Source organism: Cebus imitator, unplaced genomic scaffold (genome assembly GCF_001604975.1).
Source record: "Cebus imitator isolate Cc_AM_T3 unplaced genomic scaffold, Cebus_imitator-1.0 Scaffold562, whole genome shotgun sequence".
Classification (NCBI taxonomy): Eukaryota; Metazoa; Chordata; class Mammalia; order Primates; family Cebidae; genus Cebus; species Cebus imitator.
The window spans coordinates 803,256-819,804 of NW_016107877.1; the positions used below are offsets into that span (position 1 = coordinate 803,256).

At 40.2% G+C, this 16,549-nt stretch overlaps 1 protein-coding gene across 1 annotated transcript in view; it reads right to left on the reverse strand.

Moving 5' to 3' along the window:
• Positions 1–13,050, reverse strand: part of TMBIM4 (transmembrane BAX inhibitor motif containing 4) — a 31,103-nt gene extending 18,053 nt beyond the window's left edge. The window contains exon 1 of the mRNA XM_017515836.1: positions 12,823–13,050. Coding sequence (XP_017371325.1) covers positions 12,823–12,919 — 97 coding nt within the window. The 5' untranslated portion in view covers positions 12,920–13,050. The remainder of the gene's footprint in view (positions 1–12,822) is intronic.
• Positions 13,051–16,549: the final 3,499 nt, after the last annotated feature.

The following is a 16,549-nucleotide window of genomic DNA, read 5'->3' on the forward strand; positions in this document are numbered from 1 at the left end:
CCTTGGCCTCCCAAAGTGTTGGGATTACAGGCATCAGCCACTGTGACTGGCCCTGGAATGTATTCTTTACTTTTGATACCCTATCATGTAACTCAAAGCCAATCCATATGATATATATTCTCAATTAAGCAGTGAAAATTAATGTTATTTCTTACCATTTTGTAAAACTGTCACAGCTCAAAACAGTGTGCACATTAAGATCTAATGTGTATTTGCATATGTGTGTATGTACACAAGTACATATGAAATAAAAGACTAGAACAATATATATCAAGGTGTTTGTATTCTCTGAGCAGTAATACTAAAGATAATTTTCATGTTCAGTTATTTGCCAATCTGTGTTTTTTAGATACCAGCAATATGTATTACTATTGCAATTAAAAACACTTTAAAGAAACTTGTGCTAAGCCTTTAAATTCATACTAAAAAAATTATCCTTATGCATATATTCCAGACCACAACTTTTTCTATATTCTGGCATCATAAGCCAAATCCGAGGCAAAAGCAGTACTGACACCCACTGTGAATAATGTAAAAAGTAGCAAAGGACATGCATATACAGCTCTCAGGAAAATTTTAAAAAGATTCAATATGCAAAGAAAACTAGTCACATAGCAAGATTTTCCAATTTTTGTGGAATACTGATTTCTCCCCTTCTATTTGACATCTCAAACTTACCATGGCTAAAATCAAAGCTCTTCATTTATCCAAATTTGCTGTTCTCCCAGTCTTCTCATCGATAACTAGCACCAACATCCTCCAAGCCAAACATAGAAGTCATCTTTGATTACCCCCTCCTTGTTCCCAATCTGTCAGCAACTACTGTAGTTCTACTTTTGAAAGTGCAACATATCTGCCTCTTTTGGTCTCCTTTGCTACGTAGCTCCCTAGTCAAAGTGTGCCTGATCTCTCACCTGGACCCCTGAAGGAACCTTCTAATTGGTCCCCATGCTTTCACTTTTGTCCCACCTATTTCTCCACACACTCTTGTCAAAGTGATCTTTTTGAAAAGTAAACCATATCATGTGACTCTGCTTAAATACTTAAATAATCATTTCACTTAAAATGTAAAAGCTTTTATAGGGCCTGCAAGATCCTATATGATGTAGTACCTTTCCCAGTCTCATCACATAGCACTCTCCCTCACCATGCTTTACCCACATGAGTCATCTTCCTGCTTCAGAGCCTTTGTACTTGCTGTTTCCTCTACTTGGAATGCCCTTATCCTTCTTTACATGCAGTGGTGGTTTAAGATATGCCATAATTCTTTGATACTCCTTCAAGTGAGTCCTAACAAAAAGAAAGATGCAAAAGTGGCAGTGTGTTACTTCTAAGACCAAGTCATAAATGGCATTATGGCTTCCAAATCCTGCTCTTTCTTAGATCATTTCCTTTGAGACAGTGTTTCTCAACCTTGTTTTCATTATTCCTCACCTGAGTAGCCTTCTAGATATTTTATTCCTGATAGGCCCCTCAATAAAATTTTAATGCCACAAATATACTATATACCTGTTTATGTACCATCACCCTTTGGAAGGATATATGTTACTATAAAATCTTAAGGTTTTTAGATCTTTAGATCCCTCTAAAGAACCAATTGTCACCTAATGGGGCCAACAGCACTCCATTAAGAATGCATACTCTAGGGAAGGCCAGCTATGTTGTGAGGAAATTCAGGGAGCCCTATGGAGAAACACATGTGGTAGGAAAGTAAGGTCTCCTGCCAACAGCCAGTGAGAAACTGAGGCCTCCTATGAATAGCCCTATGAGTAGCCTGTCTGGAAGCACACCCTTCATCCCCAGTCAAGCCTCCAGATGACCAGCACTAGCCAATATCTGGACCACAATCTAGGACAAACCCTGAACTAAAACTACACAGATTCTTGACTCTCAGAAACTGAGATAATGTGTATTCATTTAAACCACTAAGGTTTGGGGTAATTTGTGACACAAACAGAATTAATATTTCTCTTGGTTCCTGGAAGTGGGGTACTGTCGTACCAAACACCTAAAATATGGGAGAGAGCCTTTGGAATCAGGCAATAGATGGAAGCTGGCAGATCTGTGAGGTGAAGGCTAAAAGAGCCTTGAAGAAACTGTTTTATAGAAAGTTAATGCCTTTGAGGCTGCTGCACGTGAGGGCTTAAAGGAAAGTGGGTAAAATTTTGTACAAACTGGAAGCAAGAGAAATCTTATTATATACTGATAAAAAGTTGAGCGACACTGTTAGCTACGGTTACATCAAAGGTAGAAATTGTGCTTAATGAAGAGGGTGATCAAACTAAGGAGATTTCCAGAGTGTTGAAGGTACCTGCTGGCTTCTTGCTGTTTATGCTAAAATGTAAGAGAAGAGATACACAGCTAAAGGAAGAACTGTTAAAACAAAAAGAGGAAAGGCTTCTGACTAAAGGGACAACAAAAAAATACATAAAGAGTATAAATGTAAAATCCTTAGTTAAGACCTCACAAATATCCAAAATTGTGCATCAAAAAAAACGATTCAAACAATAGGGCTTTTGAGAAGCTTAAGGAAGTTGTCACTCAGTCTCAGCCAAAGTTCATGCTAAGACATTTTTGGGTGTGGCTTTTATTACTGAATGAAATAAAACCCAGTAAGAATCACAGGACACCTACAAAGTTTTCTGAAGAATTACATTGGCAAAAATACCACCTCATATTATCCACCACCAGATGTTGAATATAGCAGTAGAGATGATTTGTCTTTTTAGTTTAAAAGTCTCTGAGGGGAGCTGTACTTAAGGAACTACTCCCAAGGAACTATACCCAGTGAGCTTCATCAACACCTAGGGTTGATTTAAATGATGAGATTCTAGATTTTGAGATGATGCTATACTGGGGTATTTTGGAGGATCTTAATTTGCATATGGATGACAGATAAATAATTTGTGACCAGAGGGGAAGACAGTGGTGGTTTAAAATATGGCTAGGTTATTTGGCATTAGCTTCAAAAGGTGGAGTCTAAATCCCCTCCCCTTGAGTAAGGACTAGACTTAGTGACTTGCTTCTGGTAAACAGAATAAGGAAGATATAATGATGTGTGTGATTCCATGACTAGGTCATAAAAGGCATTGAGGGTTCTTCCTTGCTCTCCCATGGACTGCTTGCTCTGGAAAAAGTCAGCTGCCATGTCATGAGGACATTCAAGCAGCCCTATGAAGAGGTTCATATGGTAAGGAACTGAGGCCTCCAGTCAATAGCCATGGGAGCAAAATTTCCCGAAAGCACATCCTCCAGCTTAGTCAAGCCTTCAGGTGACTGCAGTCCTGGCCAGCATCCTGACTTGAGCCTCATGAAAGACCCTGAATCAGAACCACCTAGGTAAGACTCTCCCAAATTCCTGACATTCAGAAACTGTGTGTTATAAATACTTGCTGTGTTAAGCCACTAAATTTGGGGATAATTTGTTACAAAGCAATAGATAGCTAATCTGCCCGGCTAGCTCCTTCTCATACAATCCACCTGCCATCTCCCTTAAGAGTTCTTCCTCTGGCCATTTCTTAACTAAAATAGCTGCCACCCTAAACTCTAGTTTCTACTCTCACCTCTGTTTCTTTTCTTCAGAGAACTTATCATAGCTAGAGGGTTATTTATTTGCTTGTCTCTTTAGGGTCTGTCTTTCCTACTGCCCCATCCAAATAACAACTCTGGAGTACTGAGACACTGTCTGGTCACCACTATATCCCTAACATTTAAGACAGCGCTGAATCAAGTTTTGTAAACAAAGGAAAATGCTCACCTTCACTAATATAGTTAAAAGAAACACAAATTAAAACATGAATACATTTTTCACCTACCAAACAAGTCAGCAAAGTATGGCCCATGGGCCAAAGCCAGCCCACTACCTGGTTTTGTAACTGAAGTTTTATTGGGACACAATCACCCTCACTTACTTATGTATCCTCTACAACTGCTTTTGCACAATGGCAGAGTTGAGGAGCTAGAACAGAGATCTTATGACCCAGAAAGCTGAATATATTTCCTACCTGGCCTTTTGTAGAAAATGTTCATCACCCCTAATCTACCAGACTGCCAAAGATGAGAAAGTCTGATGATATTCAGTGTTGGTGAGGGTGCAGAAGGTATCCTCATATATTGTTTGCTGAAGGTACAATCTCTCAGGAGGAGAACTGATTGAATCAATCAAATTTAAAATGCACATGCTCTTCTGACTCTATAATTTCACTTCCAAAAATTTATAGTAAAGTCATAATGTAGAAATTTACAAAGATACAGAAGGATGTTCCCTGAAGCACTATTTGAAGAAATAAAAAAAAAAAAAGGTAACAACCATCAAGTGGGGATGGTTAAATAAATTATGGTATATACCTACTATGAAAGACTATTGCAGAATAAACTAGCTTAACAGACTATTATATATAGCATATATATTGCAATAGACTAGTTACATATACTAGTTTAATCAGCACTATAAAAGTGTGCTTAAGTTAGAGACTACACTCAGAAATTCATTCTCACATAATTTTTGTAGCTTCATGATTTGTTGTTTTCCACCAATGAACCTTGACATTTTAGATGTATAATATTCAAAAAGTATCTTTCAGGAAAAGTATACATTACAAGCGGCTAATTTGCCTTTTTTTTTTTTTTTTTGAGTAGAGCATTTTTAACCTTTAAGTAGTAACACACCAACGACAAAAGAGAACCACTTATTTAGTACCAGTGTAGTCAGCTTAAGTTGCCAACCTAGTGATAAGGACTCCTACATAAAATGCTCCTACCTAATTTAAATATTTGTGAGTGAATACATGCTGAGTATCTGGTATTGCAATCAGCACTGTTATAGTGATGGTGAGGTACGTAGAAGCAAATCGAGAATAAAATTAATGCTTTCCTTAAAACAGTCTATAGGCCAGGTGCATTAGCTCATGCCTGTAATCCCAGCACTTTGGGAGGCCAATGTTGGAGGAGTATTTAAAATAAAATAACTGCCTGGCCCTTAAAACAACCTGGTATAGTCGGAAGGATAGCAATTATGCCTCTTTTACAGATAAGGAATCTAAGAATCAGAAAGGCAAAGTACCCTGCCTCTCTACATTGCTATCAACCAGGACCGTGTTTAATTTTCAGACCCTTAAATCCAGGGCTCTTTCTACTACACTGTGCTATTCCCCAACATCACTAAGAAAATGGCCATTCTTCTCACTATAATGTATGTATAATGTCATTCTCACCTTTCCATGCCTCATCACAAATTTTGTCTCTCCCATCTCCACCCCATGAATTCCCTTCACAAACAATATTTCTCTCTTGTCTGCCTTTTCAAGGTTTCAGTTACCCACACAGTCAACTACAGTCTGGAAATACTACCTACAATAAGATATTTTGAGAGAGAAAGAGAGACCAATTCATAAAACTATTATTATACAATATTGTTATATTTGTTCTATCTTATTAATAGTTATTGTATTAACATAATATGGAATGTATCTGCCACAGAAAAAGAGAGACGACTGTATGCAAACCCAGCCCTCCACTGGGATTTTACTTCCTCTTACAACTCTCCTACGTTATTCCAGTTCACATTGTGAAGTGATTATATGAACTGGGTCATTCCTGTTATGCCCAACTAAATAAGTGTCGAGGGGCCAGGAAGAAAACTCATTTGGGGTGAATAGCCTGGTTTTACCTAGCAGCTGCTGAAACAACCTGCTGTGACTATCAGAGTAGTTGCTTGCCAGTTCCCAGAGGCTTCTCTAGTGCCAATGAAGGTTCTTGCAAAGCAATATGTAACATTGTTCTTTCTAATAAAATCCCCAACCTTTTCTTTGTTCCTCAGACGTACTGCAAACCACCCCGATCTGCATGTATACCCCAAGCTGCAATTTTTTTTTATTCCCAAACAAAATGTTTAATTTACAGCGTTGTCTCTGTGTTTTATTTTGTCTTCAACAACACACTCTTGATTCCTTCCCCAAACTCCCTCCAAACTTGGCACTTTAGAATTTAATTAAGCTGCTATCATAGTTTGGCTAGTGGCCAATTTAACTAATGCCTTAAGAACAGTGACTGTGACTTCGAAAACTTTTATTTACCTCACTGTCTTTACAGTAGATGCTTCATTAGTAGCATCTAGAAAGGGGTTGTCCAAAAAAAATATTTATTAAATGTATGTTAATGATTCAAATGTTTCCTTAATGGCAGTGCCTTGAGTCACCAAGGCCTCTAATGAGTGCCTTCTATTCATACACCAGATACCACCTCTACAGTCATTTAATTTCCTGCAATGGCTGCCATTTTCTATCTCTGTCCTTCCCTGAAGTGACCTATTCTCTATCTTCCTCATTTCTGGGACTAGCAGGGACTATCTTTCTCCTTGGGGTATCTATGAGTTAGATAGTTCTCATGTACTCTTTAGCACTTGAAGTCCTAGTTGTTAATTACTCTAATGTATCAATCACATTGTCACTGTTCATTTTACAGTTGGATGGTGTATTAGTCCGTTCTCGTGCTGCTATAAAGAACTGCCCCAGACTGGGTAATTTATAAAGGAAAGACGTTTAATTAACTCCCATTTCTACAGCGGCGGGGGTGGGGGGGCCTCGATAAAGTTACAATCACGGCAGCAGGGGAAGCAAACATGTCCTTCTTTTCATGGCAGCAGAAAGGGGAAGTGTCAAACAAAAAGGGGAAAAGCCCCTTATAAAACCATCAGATCTAGTGAGAACTCACTCACTATCACAAGAACAGCATGAGTATAACCACCCCTGTGATTAAATTACCTCCCACTTGGTCCCTCTCACAACACATGAGGATGATGGAAACTATAATTCAAGGTGTGATTTGGGTGAGGACACAGAACCAAATCCTATCAGTAGAATCTGAGAATACCTTATTGGTTTAAGAAACATATCATTTAGAAAGCTGAGCTTCAACACAAATTCTCAAACTCTTCCAAAAATCTGAAGAGGAGGGAACCCTTCAAACTCATTTTAGGAAGCCAGCATTACCCTGATACCAAAGCCAAAGACACTACAAGAAAACTACAGGGCAATGTCCCTGATGAATACTGATGCAAAAATCCTCAACAATATACTAGCAAACAGAATTCAGTAGCACATTAAAAGGATTATAGATCATCACCAAGCACCATTTATTCCTGGACTGTGAGGATGGTTCAATACATGAAAATTACTCAATATATCAGCACATATACAGAATGTTGGGGGGAAAAGAAACACGATCATCTCAACTGATGCAGAAAACGCTTTTGACAAAATTCCACAACCCGTCATGATAAAAACACTCAATAAAGTAGAAACTGAAAGAAACTACCTCAGCATAATAAACGTCATTGTTCCACAGTACAGTTCTATGCAAACCTACCCCAAATTCCAAGAAAGCTGAGAGACCGCGGTGGCTCAAGCCTGTAATCCCAGCACTTTGGGAGGCCGAGGTGGGTGGATCACGCGGTCAAGAGATCGAGACCATCCTGGTCAACACGGTGAAACCCCGTCTCTACTAAAAAGTACCAAAAAAAACATTAGCTGGGCATGGTGGCGCGTGCCTGTAATCCCAGCTACTCAAGAGGCTGAGGCAGAAGAATTGCCTAAACCCAGGAGGCGGAGGTTGCGGTGAGCCGAGATCGCGCCATTGCACTCCAGCCTGGGTAACAAGAGCGAAACTCCGTCCCAAAAAANAAAAAAAAAAAAAAAGAAAGAGGCAGGCAAATCTATTTTCTTAGAAACATTTAAGGCCAGGTGCAGTGGCTCATGCCTGTAATCCCAGCACTTTGGGAGGTCGAGGTAGGCGGATCACAAGGTCAGGAGATCAAGACCATCTTGGCCAACGTGGTGAAAGCTTGTCTCTACTAAAAACACAAAAAAATTAGCTGGGCATGGTGGCTGGCACTTGTAATCCCAACTACTCAGGAAGCTGAGGCCAAAAATAGCTTGAACCCAGGACATGAAGTTGCAGTCAGCCGAGATCGCACCACTGCACTCCAGCCTGGGACAGAGGGAGACTTCATCTCACGGAATACAACAGAGCTCCAATAATAAATAAATCCTCATACATATGATCTTTTTTTTTTTTTTTTTTTTTTTTGAGACATAGTCCCACTCTGTTGCCCAGGATGGAGTGCGGTGGCACAATCATAGGTTGCTGCAGCCTCAACTTCCCAAGCTCAGGTGAATTCTCCCACCTTGGCCTCCCAAAATGCTGGGATTGTAGGTGTGAGCTACTGCATCCAACCTTGTGAATCTTCTTTAGTGGGGTATCTGTTCAAGTCTTTTGCAGATAAATATTTGTCTTCTTATTGTTGAGTTTTAAGAGTTTTTGTGTATTTTGGATAACAGCTCTTAATTAGGTATACCTTTTGCAAATATTTTCTCTCAGTATGTATTCTGTCTTATTCTCTTGACTTTCTTCACTTTAAAATCAGGTTTTATTTTGTTATTGAATGGTAGGATTTCTTTTTTTCTTTTCTTTTTTTGAGATGAAGTTTCCCTCTATCGCTCAGGCTGGAGTGCAGTGGCCCAATTTCGGCTCACTGCAGCCTCTACCTCCCGGGTTCAAGCGATTCTCCTGCCTCAGCCTCCTGAACAGCTGGGATTACAGGTGCATGCCACCACACCTGGCTAATTTTTGTATTTTTAGTAGAGACAGGATTTTACCATATTGCTCAGGCTGGTCTCGAACTCCTGACCTTGTGATCCGCCTGCCTCAGCCTCCCAAAGTGCTGGGATTACAATGGCGTGAGCCATTGTGCCCAATCAGAATTTCTTTATGTATTCTGGATATTAACCCCTTACAGGATATATGATTTGCAAATATTTTCACCCATTTTATAGGCCTTTTCACTGTTGATTGTGTTCTTTAATACACAGAATTTTTAAATTTTGATGTAGTCCAATTTATCTATTTTACTTTTGTTGCCTGTTTTTCATGTCATGTCCAAGAAATCCATTACCACATCCAATGTCCTATTTTTTTTTAAGAGTTTTATAGTTTTAGGTCTTACATTTAGGTCTTTGATCTTTTTTGAGGTAATTTTTGTATATAGTGTAAGGTAAGTGTTTAATTTCATTCTTTTGCATGTGGATATTCAATTTTCCCAACACCATTTGTTGAAGAGACTGCCCTTTTCTCATTTGATTGGCTGGGTGCAGTGGCTTATGCCTGAAATCCTGGCACTTTGGATCACTTGAGCCTAGGAGTTTGAGATCAGCTTGAGCAACATGGCAAAACCCTGTCTCTTCTAAAAATACAAAAAAAATTAGCCAGGCATGGTGGCATGTGCCTGTAGTTCCAGCTACTCAGGAGTCTGAGGTGGGAGGATCGTCTGCGCCTGGGACATTGAGGCTGCAGTGAGTTGTGATTGTATCACTGCACTCCAGTCTGAGAGACAGAGTGATACTTTCTCTAAAAAAAAGAGAAAAAGAAAAAGGAAGAAAAAATAAGAACAAGAAACAACAAAACAAAAACAACAGATGGCAAATAAGTATATGAAAAGATGTTCAACATTATAAATCGTTAGAGAATTACAAGTTAAAACAATAAGGAGATGCCACTATACGCCTATTAAATGGCCCAAATCCAAAACACTGACATCATCCAATGCTGGCGAGTATTCGGAACCAACAAGAACTCTCATTCATTGCTGGTGGAAGTGGAAAATAGTACAGCCGCTTTGTAAGACAGTTTGGTGATATCTTATGAAACTAAACATGCTCTTACTATACAACACAGCAATTGTGCCGCTTGGTATTTACCCAAATGAGTTGAAAACTTATGTCCACACAAAAACCTGCACGGGGACATTTACAAAACAGCTTTATTGACAAAACTTGAAGCAGCCAAGATTTCCTTCAGTAGGTGAAGGAATAAACTGTAGTACATCCAAACAATATAATATATTTAGCATTAAAGAAAAATGAGCTATCAAGCCATGCAAAGACATGTAGAAAACCTTAAATGCATATTATAAGTGAAAAAGGCCAATCTGAAAGGTTATATAATGATTCCAACTATACGGTATTCGGGAAAAGACAAAACTATGAAGACAATACAAGATCAGCAGGAAGGGAGGGATGAATGGGCAGACCACAGAGGAATTTTTTTTAAGGCAGTGAAGCTATTCTGTATGATACTACAATGGTGGACACATCTCATTAAACATTTGTCAAACTCATAGACTGTACGACACTAAAAGCGAAACTTAATGTAAACTATGGTCTTTAAGTGATAATGAGGTATCAGTCTAGGTTCACTGATTGTAACAAACATAACCCTCTGGTACAGAACATTATTAGTGCAAGAGGCTTGGGATGAAGCAGAAAGGGTATATAAGAACTCTGTTCTTTCTGCTAAATTTTGCTATGAACCTAAAATTGCTTAAAAAAAAAAAATAAAGGCTTTTGTTTTTCAATTGGGCAAAGGACTTGAATAACATTTCTCCAAGGAAGATGTATAAATGCCCCACAAGCATATTTTTAAAATGTGCAACATCATTAAATCATTAGAGAAATGCAAATCAAAACCTAAAGGACATATCACCTCACACTTATTTGATGGCTACTTGCATTTTAAAAAATAAAAGAAAAGAATGTGTTGGCAAGGATGTAGAAAAAGGTGAACCCTTGTGCACTGTTGCTGAGAATGTAAAATGATGTAGCCCCTATCGAAAACAGTATGGCAGCTCCTTAAATAATTAAAAATAGAACTACTACACAATCCAGTGATTCCGCTTCTGGGTATATATTCAAAAGAGTTAAAGCAGGGTCTTGAAAAGGTATGTGCACACCTATATTCATGACAGCATTATTCAAAACAGTCAAGAAGTAGAAGCAACACAAATGTCCATCAATGGATGAATAAACAAAATTTGGTATACACATACAAAGTAATATTACTGCCTTAAAAAGACAATTCTGCAGCCAGGTGCAGTGGTTCATGCCTATAATCCCAGTACTTTGGGAGGCTAAGGTGGGAGGATCGCTTGAGTCCAGGAGTTCAAGATTGGCCTGGGCAACATGGTGAAACTCGTCTCTACCAAAAATACAAACAAACTAGCCAGGCATGGTAACCTGCACTTGTAGTCCTAGCTACTTGGGAGGCTGAGGTGGGAGGATCACCTGAGGCCAGAAGGTAGAGGCTGCAGTGAGCAGTGATCTCACCACTGCACTCCAGCCTGGGTGACAGAGTAAGACCCTGTCTCAAAAAAAAAGAAAAAAAAAAAAAAGAAAAAGAAATTCTGATATTGCCACAATATGGATGTATGAAGACATTACGCTACTTAAAATAAGCCAATTACAAAAAAACAAATACTGATTGTATCTACAGTAGCCAAATTCACAGAGAGAGAAAGTGAAATGATGGTTCCAGGGACTGGGGGAAGGAATGAACGGGGAGTCGTTTAACAGGTATAGAGTTTCCGTTTTGTAAGATTAAAATCTGGATGTCTGATGCTGTGTAAGTTTAGTATAAAGCTATCCCTTTAGATATTTTAAGTTCGCCCAAGGGTTTCTCAGTATATAGTGAACTATAACCTAATTGGATACGTAAATAGGAAGTAATCTATGCTTGAACCAATCACTGAGTTTCAGCCAATCACAGATGGCCAAGTGTTCAAACCATGTTCAAATAGGGCAAAAGCCAAGCTGTAACCAATCAACTGTTTCTGTACCTGACTTCTTTTTTCTGTACATCATTTTACTTTTTCTCTCCATAAATCTCCCACCAGCGGCAGCCCCCGTCACTCTGAACCTATTCTGGTTCCGGATCCTGCCCAATTCCAAATCATTCTTTGCTCAAACAAACTCTGTTACATTTAGTGTGTCTAAAGTTTTTCTTTTAACAGTGTAGAACCATGTGAATGTACTTAACACTACTGAACTGTACACTTAAAAAGTTAAGATGGCAAATTTTATGTTACCTCTATTTTACCGCAACTTTTTAAAAAAGCAGAGCTCACTTGCCAAAATAATTTCAAAATTCAATTCCAAAAATACAAATGCTAGGCACCGAGATTCTTGGCGCATCAGAACTATCTTCATATTTCCTTTTCCAGAACAAGTTCTAGGCACCAAAATTGTCATCTTTCCTTTTCCAGAAAAAGTCCCAGCGGCCTAAACAGGCTCAAAGTCTGGGGCTGCTTAGGAGATCAAATGGCCAAACTAGAGCAGGCAGTGACTTCCACTTAGATGAAGCTCAGCATTTTAATTTCAAAAATTTCTGCCCACTGGCTACTATGTAATAACTTTAACAGCATTTTGACTGACTTAGTAAGCTTCTGTGTCCAGCAACTTGCTCAATACTGTAACACTCTATGCATTCTGGGCCCTGCGGAGAGGAAACAGGGCAGTCAGGGAGCTTCCAGCCTACCACAGGACGGTAAATATAAACCTGTAATACCGAACCCCACTAGCATAAACGTCAGGCTTTGGATTCCTCTCCCGTGTACGTCACAGTGATCCACCAACTCATTTCCACCACGTTTCTTTTCACTTCAAGATGCCAAATTAAGGCTGCGACGGTTTCCGTCAGCCCCTTCCTACACCGCGGCGCCCACTGGGGATCCGGAGCGCACAGGGAGGAGCCGCAGGCCTCCTGGGCCTGAAGCCGTCCCACAACCCCTAGGAAAGAAGGGAGGGAGCGCGTCTCCCGACTCCCGGACGAGGGCGCCCGTTCTCCGGTCCCCGGGGAAGGAGGGCTGGGAGATCAGCGAATGCTCCCCTTGAGTCCCGGGAGGTGGCGGCTCGCCCTCTGAAACCGGAAATCCGCCTCTAGAGGCCGAGCAGAGCGGACGAGCGGCTGAGAGGCACTGGGGAGGGGACAACGTACCCATTCGGATGTGCACGCTGGCGGAGGCCACGCTGCTGCCATAGTTGAAGTCATCCTCGATTGAGGAGCAAGGGTACCGGGGATCGGCATCGGCCATGGCGGCAACAGCAGCCCTACCCGCCCCGGCCGAGCCCAGGACACTCAGCTGACCGCAACCGCCTCCTACCCACTTCCGCGAAGAAGAGCCCAGCCCCAACAAGCCGAGCGACGTTGGCGGGCGAACCCCGAGCGAGTCGATTGTCTCGCCTCAAAAATTCCAGCTGGGAGGAGACAGAGGGGATAGTTCCGGGTTGGGAAGAAAGAGAAAACGATTTACATTCCCAGCGCCATCTGAAGTGAAACTTTTCTCAGATTGTTCTCAACATATTTTTTAAACCCTCTCACCTGGGAGAGTTGCTAAAGTGATAGAAGCCGTGTCCCAGTCACCCATCCACTCAGCAAATACCCATCTCACTCATGCACTCTTTCAATAATCACACTGAGGATGCACTTTTACTTCTATTACTTTTAATAATAATACTTATATTTATTGAGCGCTTTCTATAAACCAGGCTTTCTGAATGAAGTAATATTTAATCCTGAAAGGCAAGTAGGAGCCAACCAGAGAAAGTAGTGATGTAGGCTGGTTCTCAAGGGACCAACGTCTGCAAAAGAGGGGACGCGGGAGCTCAGCTAGTATAGGGGACAGGAGGCAAAGAATGAGGCTGGATAGCTAAACAAAGGCCAGATCATTCCTATGCAGAAGTGGAATACATTGGAGAGGGCCATGACCAGAGACAGAGAAAAGGGGATAAAGTTGTACTGCTCTAAGAGAGAGATGACAGTAGCAAATACAATGGATTAGAGTGAATATTTATGATATTGTTGTTGTCATTCCAATATAAAGAGATGTAGACATACCCAGAGTAGTGTCATCCTAGGGTCCCTTGGAATCTTTTTCATGAGTTTACTTTCATCTACCCACATTGCCCGGTCCTCACCTTAACCACAGCACCCCAAACACTTAGCAAGTGGAATTTAGAACAGTCGTGGGACAGTCTGTTCTGAAACTAAATCCTTAAACTTGACGTTCTCAGAAGCTTTTGCCAAAAGAACTAACCTCACTTCCATAATGACAAGAAAAAAAAAAAACTTTATCTTTTATGACTTTACAAACATTTTACAAGCATATCATTTATATTTGTTTTTGTTGGTTTGTTTGGGACAGAGTCAGTCTGTTGCCCAGGCTGGAGTGCAGTGGTGCTATCTCAGCTCACAGCAGCCTCTACCTCCTGAGGTCAGGTGACCAAGCACAGCTAATTTTTTGTATTTTTTGTAGAGACGGAATTTCTCTATGTTGCTCATGCTGGTCTCGAACCTGGACTCAAGTGATCCGCCCACCTTAGCTTCCCAAAGTGCTGAGATTACAGGCGTGAGCCACTGTTCTTGCCCCCTCATTTTAATTTGTTGAATGGATAGGTGAATGGGACATGACCTCTATCGCTTTAGCTACTCTCCAGGTGAGAGGACTTAAAAACCTTGTTGAGAAAAATCTGAGAAAAGTTTCGCTTCAGATGACACTGGGAATGCAATCCATTTTCTCTCCCATCCTAACCTGAAGCCATCCCCCTCTTTCTCTGCTCCACCATAATAATAGAATTTATTAAGAGGACAAACTGGAGCTGAACTGGAAACCCAACTTTGTATTGACTAAAAACAGCATCAGCAAAGTTTGATCCTCTACCTTTTACCAGTTACAAAAAATAAATTCCAGATAGATTGTGGATCTAAATGTGAAAGAGAAAACAATAAAACTTAAAGAAAAGGTCATAGGAGAATATGATTTGGAGGAAAGCAAATATGTCTAAAACTGGATACAAAATAGCACTTAACTTCAAAGGAAAAGATTGACAAATTATATTAAAATTAGGAATTTCTAGTAATCAAAATATACCATAAGAGAGTGAAAAGGAAGCCATAGAGTAGGGGAAGATATCTGCTATACATCTAACCTGCATAAGGCTCCTTTTCAGAATATAAAAACAATGTTACAAATCTGGACCAAAAAAAGACAGCCAGTAGAGGAATAGATAAAAGACTGGAACAAGAGCCTCACACACACACACACACACACACACACACACACACACACTGCCAAGTGGCTAATAAACATATGAAAAGATGATCAGAGAAATGTAAGTAAATGCCAAAATGAGATATCTTTAAGCACCCACCAAATGATTAAAATTAAGAGATTGATAATATCAAGTGTTGACAAGACTGGATTATACAGAACTCAAACAAGAGCTGACTTCAAAGGTCAGAAGGACCCTTCACTTGGTTTAATGCTCAGCTGTCACCATTTTGAAATAATAATTTGGCCTTCGAATGTGTGTCTCATAAGTGAAGTCTCAAAGTACGATGGTAAATGAACATGTATAGAAGAGGTATGCACAATGTGGATGTCCACTGTTTCCTGCCAATCATTTGCATTTAAGCATTTAGGATGCCCCATGAGCACAGAAGTCTGTTGGACCTGCAATATATGGGAGTTAAGATAGACTGAAAGCTAGTAAAAGATAAACATGTCACACCTGAGACTTAGTAAAGGGAAGGGAAGGCACTGACAGCCCCAAGAGGCCTAGCTTTCCTTACCAAAGAGAACTTACTTTGAATGCAGAAAGAAAGCGATGACGTTTTAAGAAACGTGAATGACCAAGGAACCTTTTCACATCTTTGTTGTTGTTGTTGTTGTTATTGTGTTTGTGATAGGGTCTTGTTCTGTTGTCCAGATTGGAGGGCAGTGGTGCAATTATAGCTCATTGGCTCCCTCCAGCCTCGAACTCCTGGGCTTAAGGGCTCCCCCTACCTTAGCCTCCTGAGTAGCTAAGATTATATAGGTGCGTGCCACCATGCCCAACTAATTTTTTAATTTTTTTTTTTTTTTTTTTTTTGAGACGGAGTTTCGCTCTTGTTACCCAGGCTGGAGTGCAATGGCGCGATCTCAGCTCACCGCAACCTCCGCCTCCTGGGTTCAGGCAATTCTCCTGCCTCAGCCTCCTGAGTAGCTGGGATTACAGGCACGCACCACCATGCCCAGCTAATTTTTTGTATTTTTAGTAGAGACGGGGTTTCACCATGTTGACCAGGATGGTCTCGATCTCTTGACCTCGTGATCCACCCGCCTCGGCCTCCCAAAGTGCTGGGATTACAGGTGTGAGCCACCGCGTCCAGCCCAATTTTTTAAATTTTTTGAGATTGGGTCTTGCTGTGTTTTCCAGGCTGGTCTTGAGCTCCTGGCCTTAAGCAATTCTCCAGCCTTGGCCTCATAAAGTGCTGGGATTACAAGTTGTCACATCCTTACTTGTGTTATTTCCCTGTAAATGTCAACCACTTGCACTCAAAATGAAGACACAGAAAGAAAGGGAAAGATATGGCAATCATATTTCCTTTTCTTTTCAGGCTATCCTTTGCAATAAGCTGAAAGTAAAGAGTGTTGGTATAGTTTGCATGTGTCAAGAGGTGAAATAAAAATAATTGATTTAGTTTTGGGTGACTTTTCTGCAGTTCTTGTAAGAATAAAATAAACACATACAAGCTATGAAATACAAATTGTGTTATTTTGGTGATTCCACATACGCATTAAATGCCCTTCTAAATTTGTATTTAAAACTAGCATTGCAAAATATAAAGATCAATGGCAAAATTTGTGCTAATAATTTTTAATGATTTTTTTTACTACACTAAA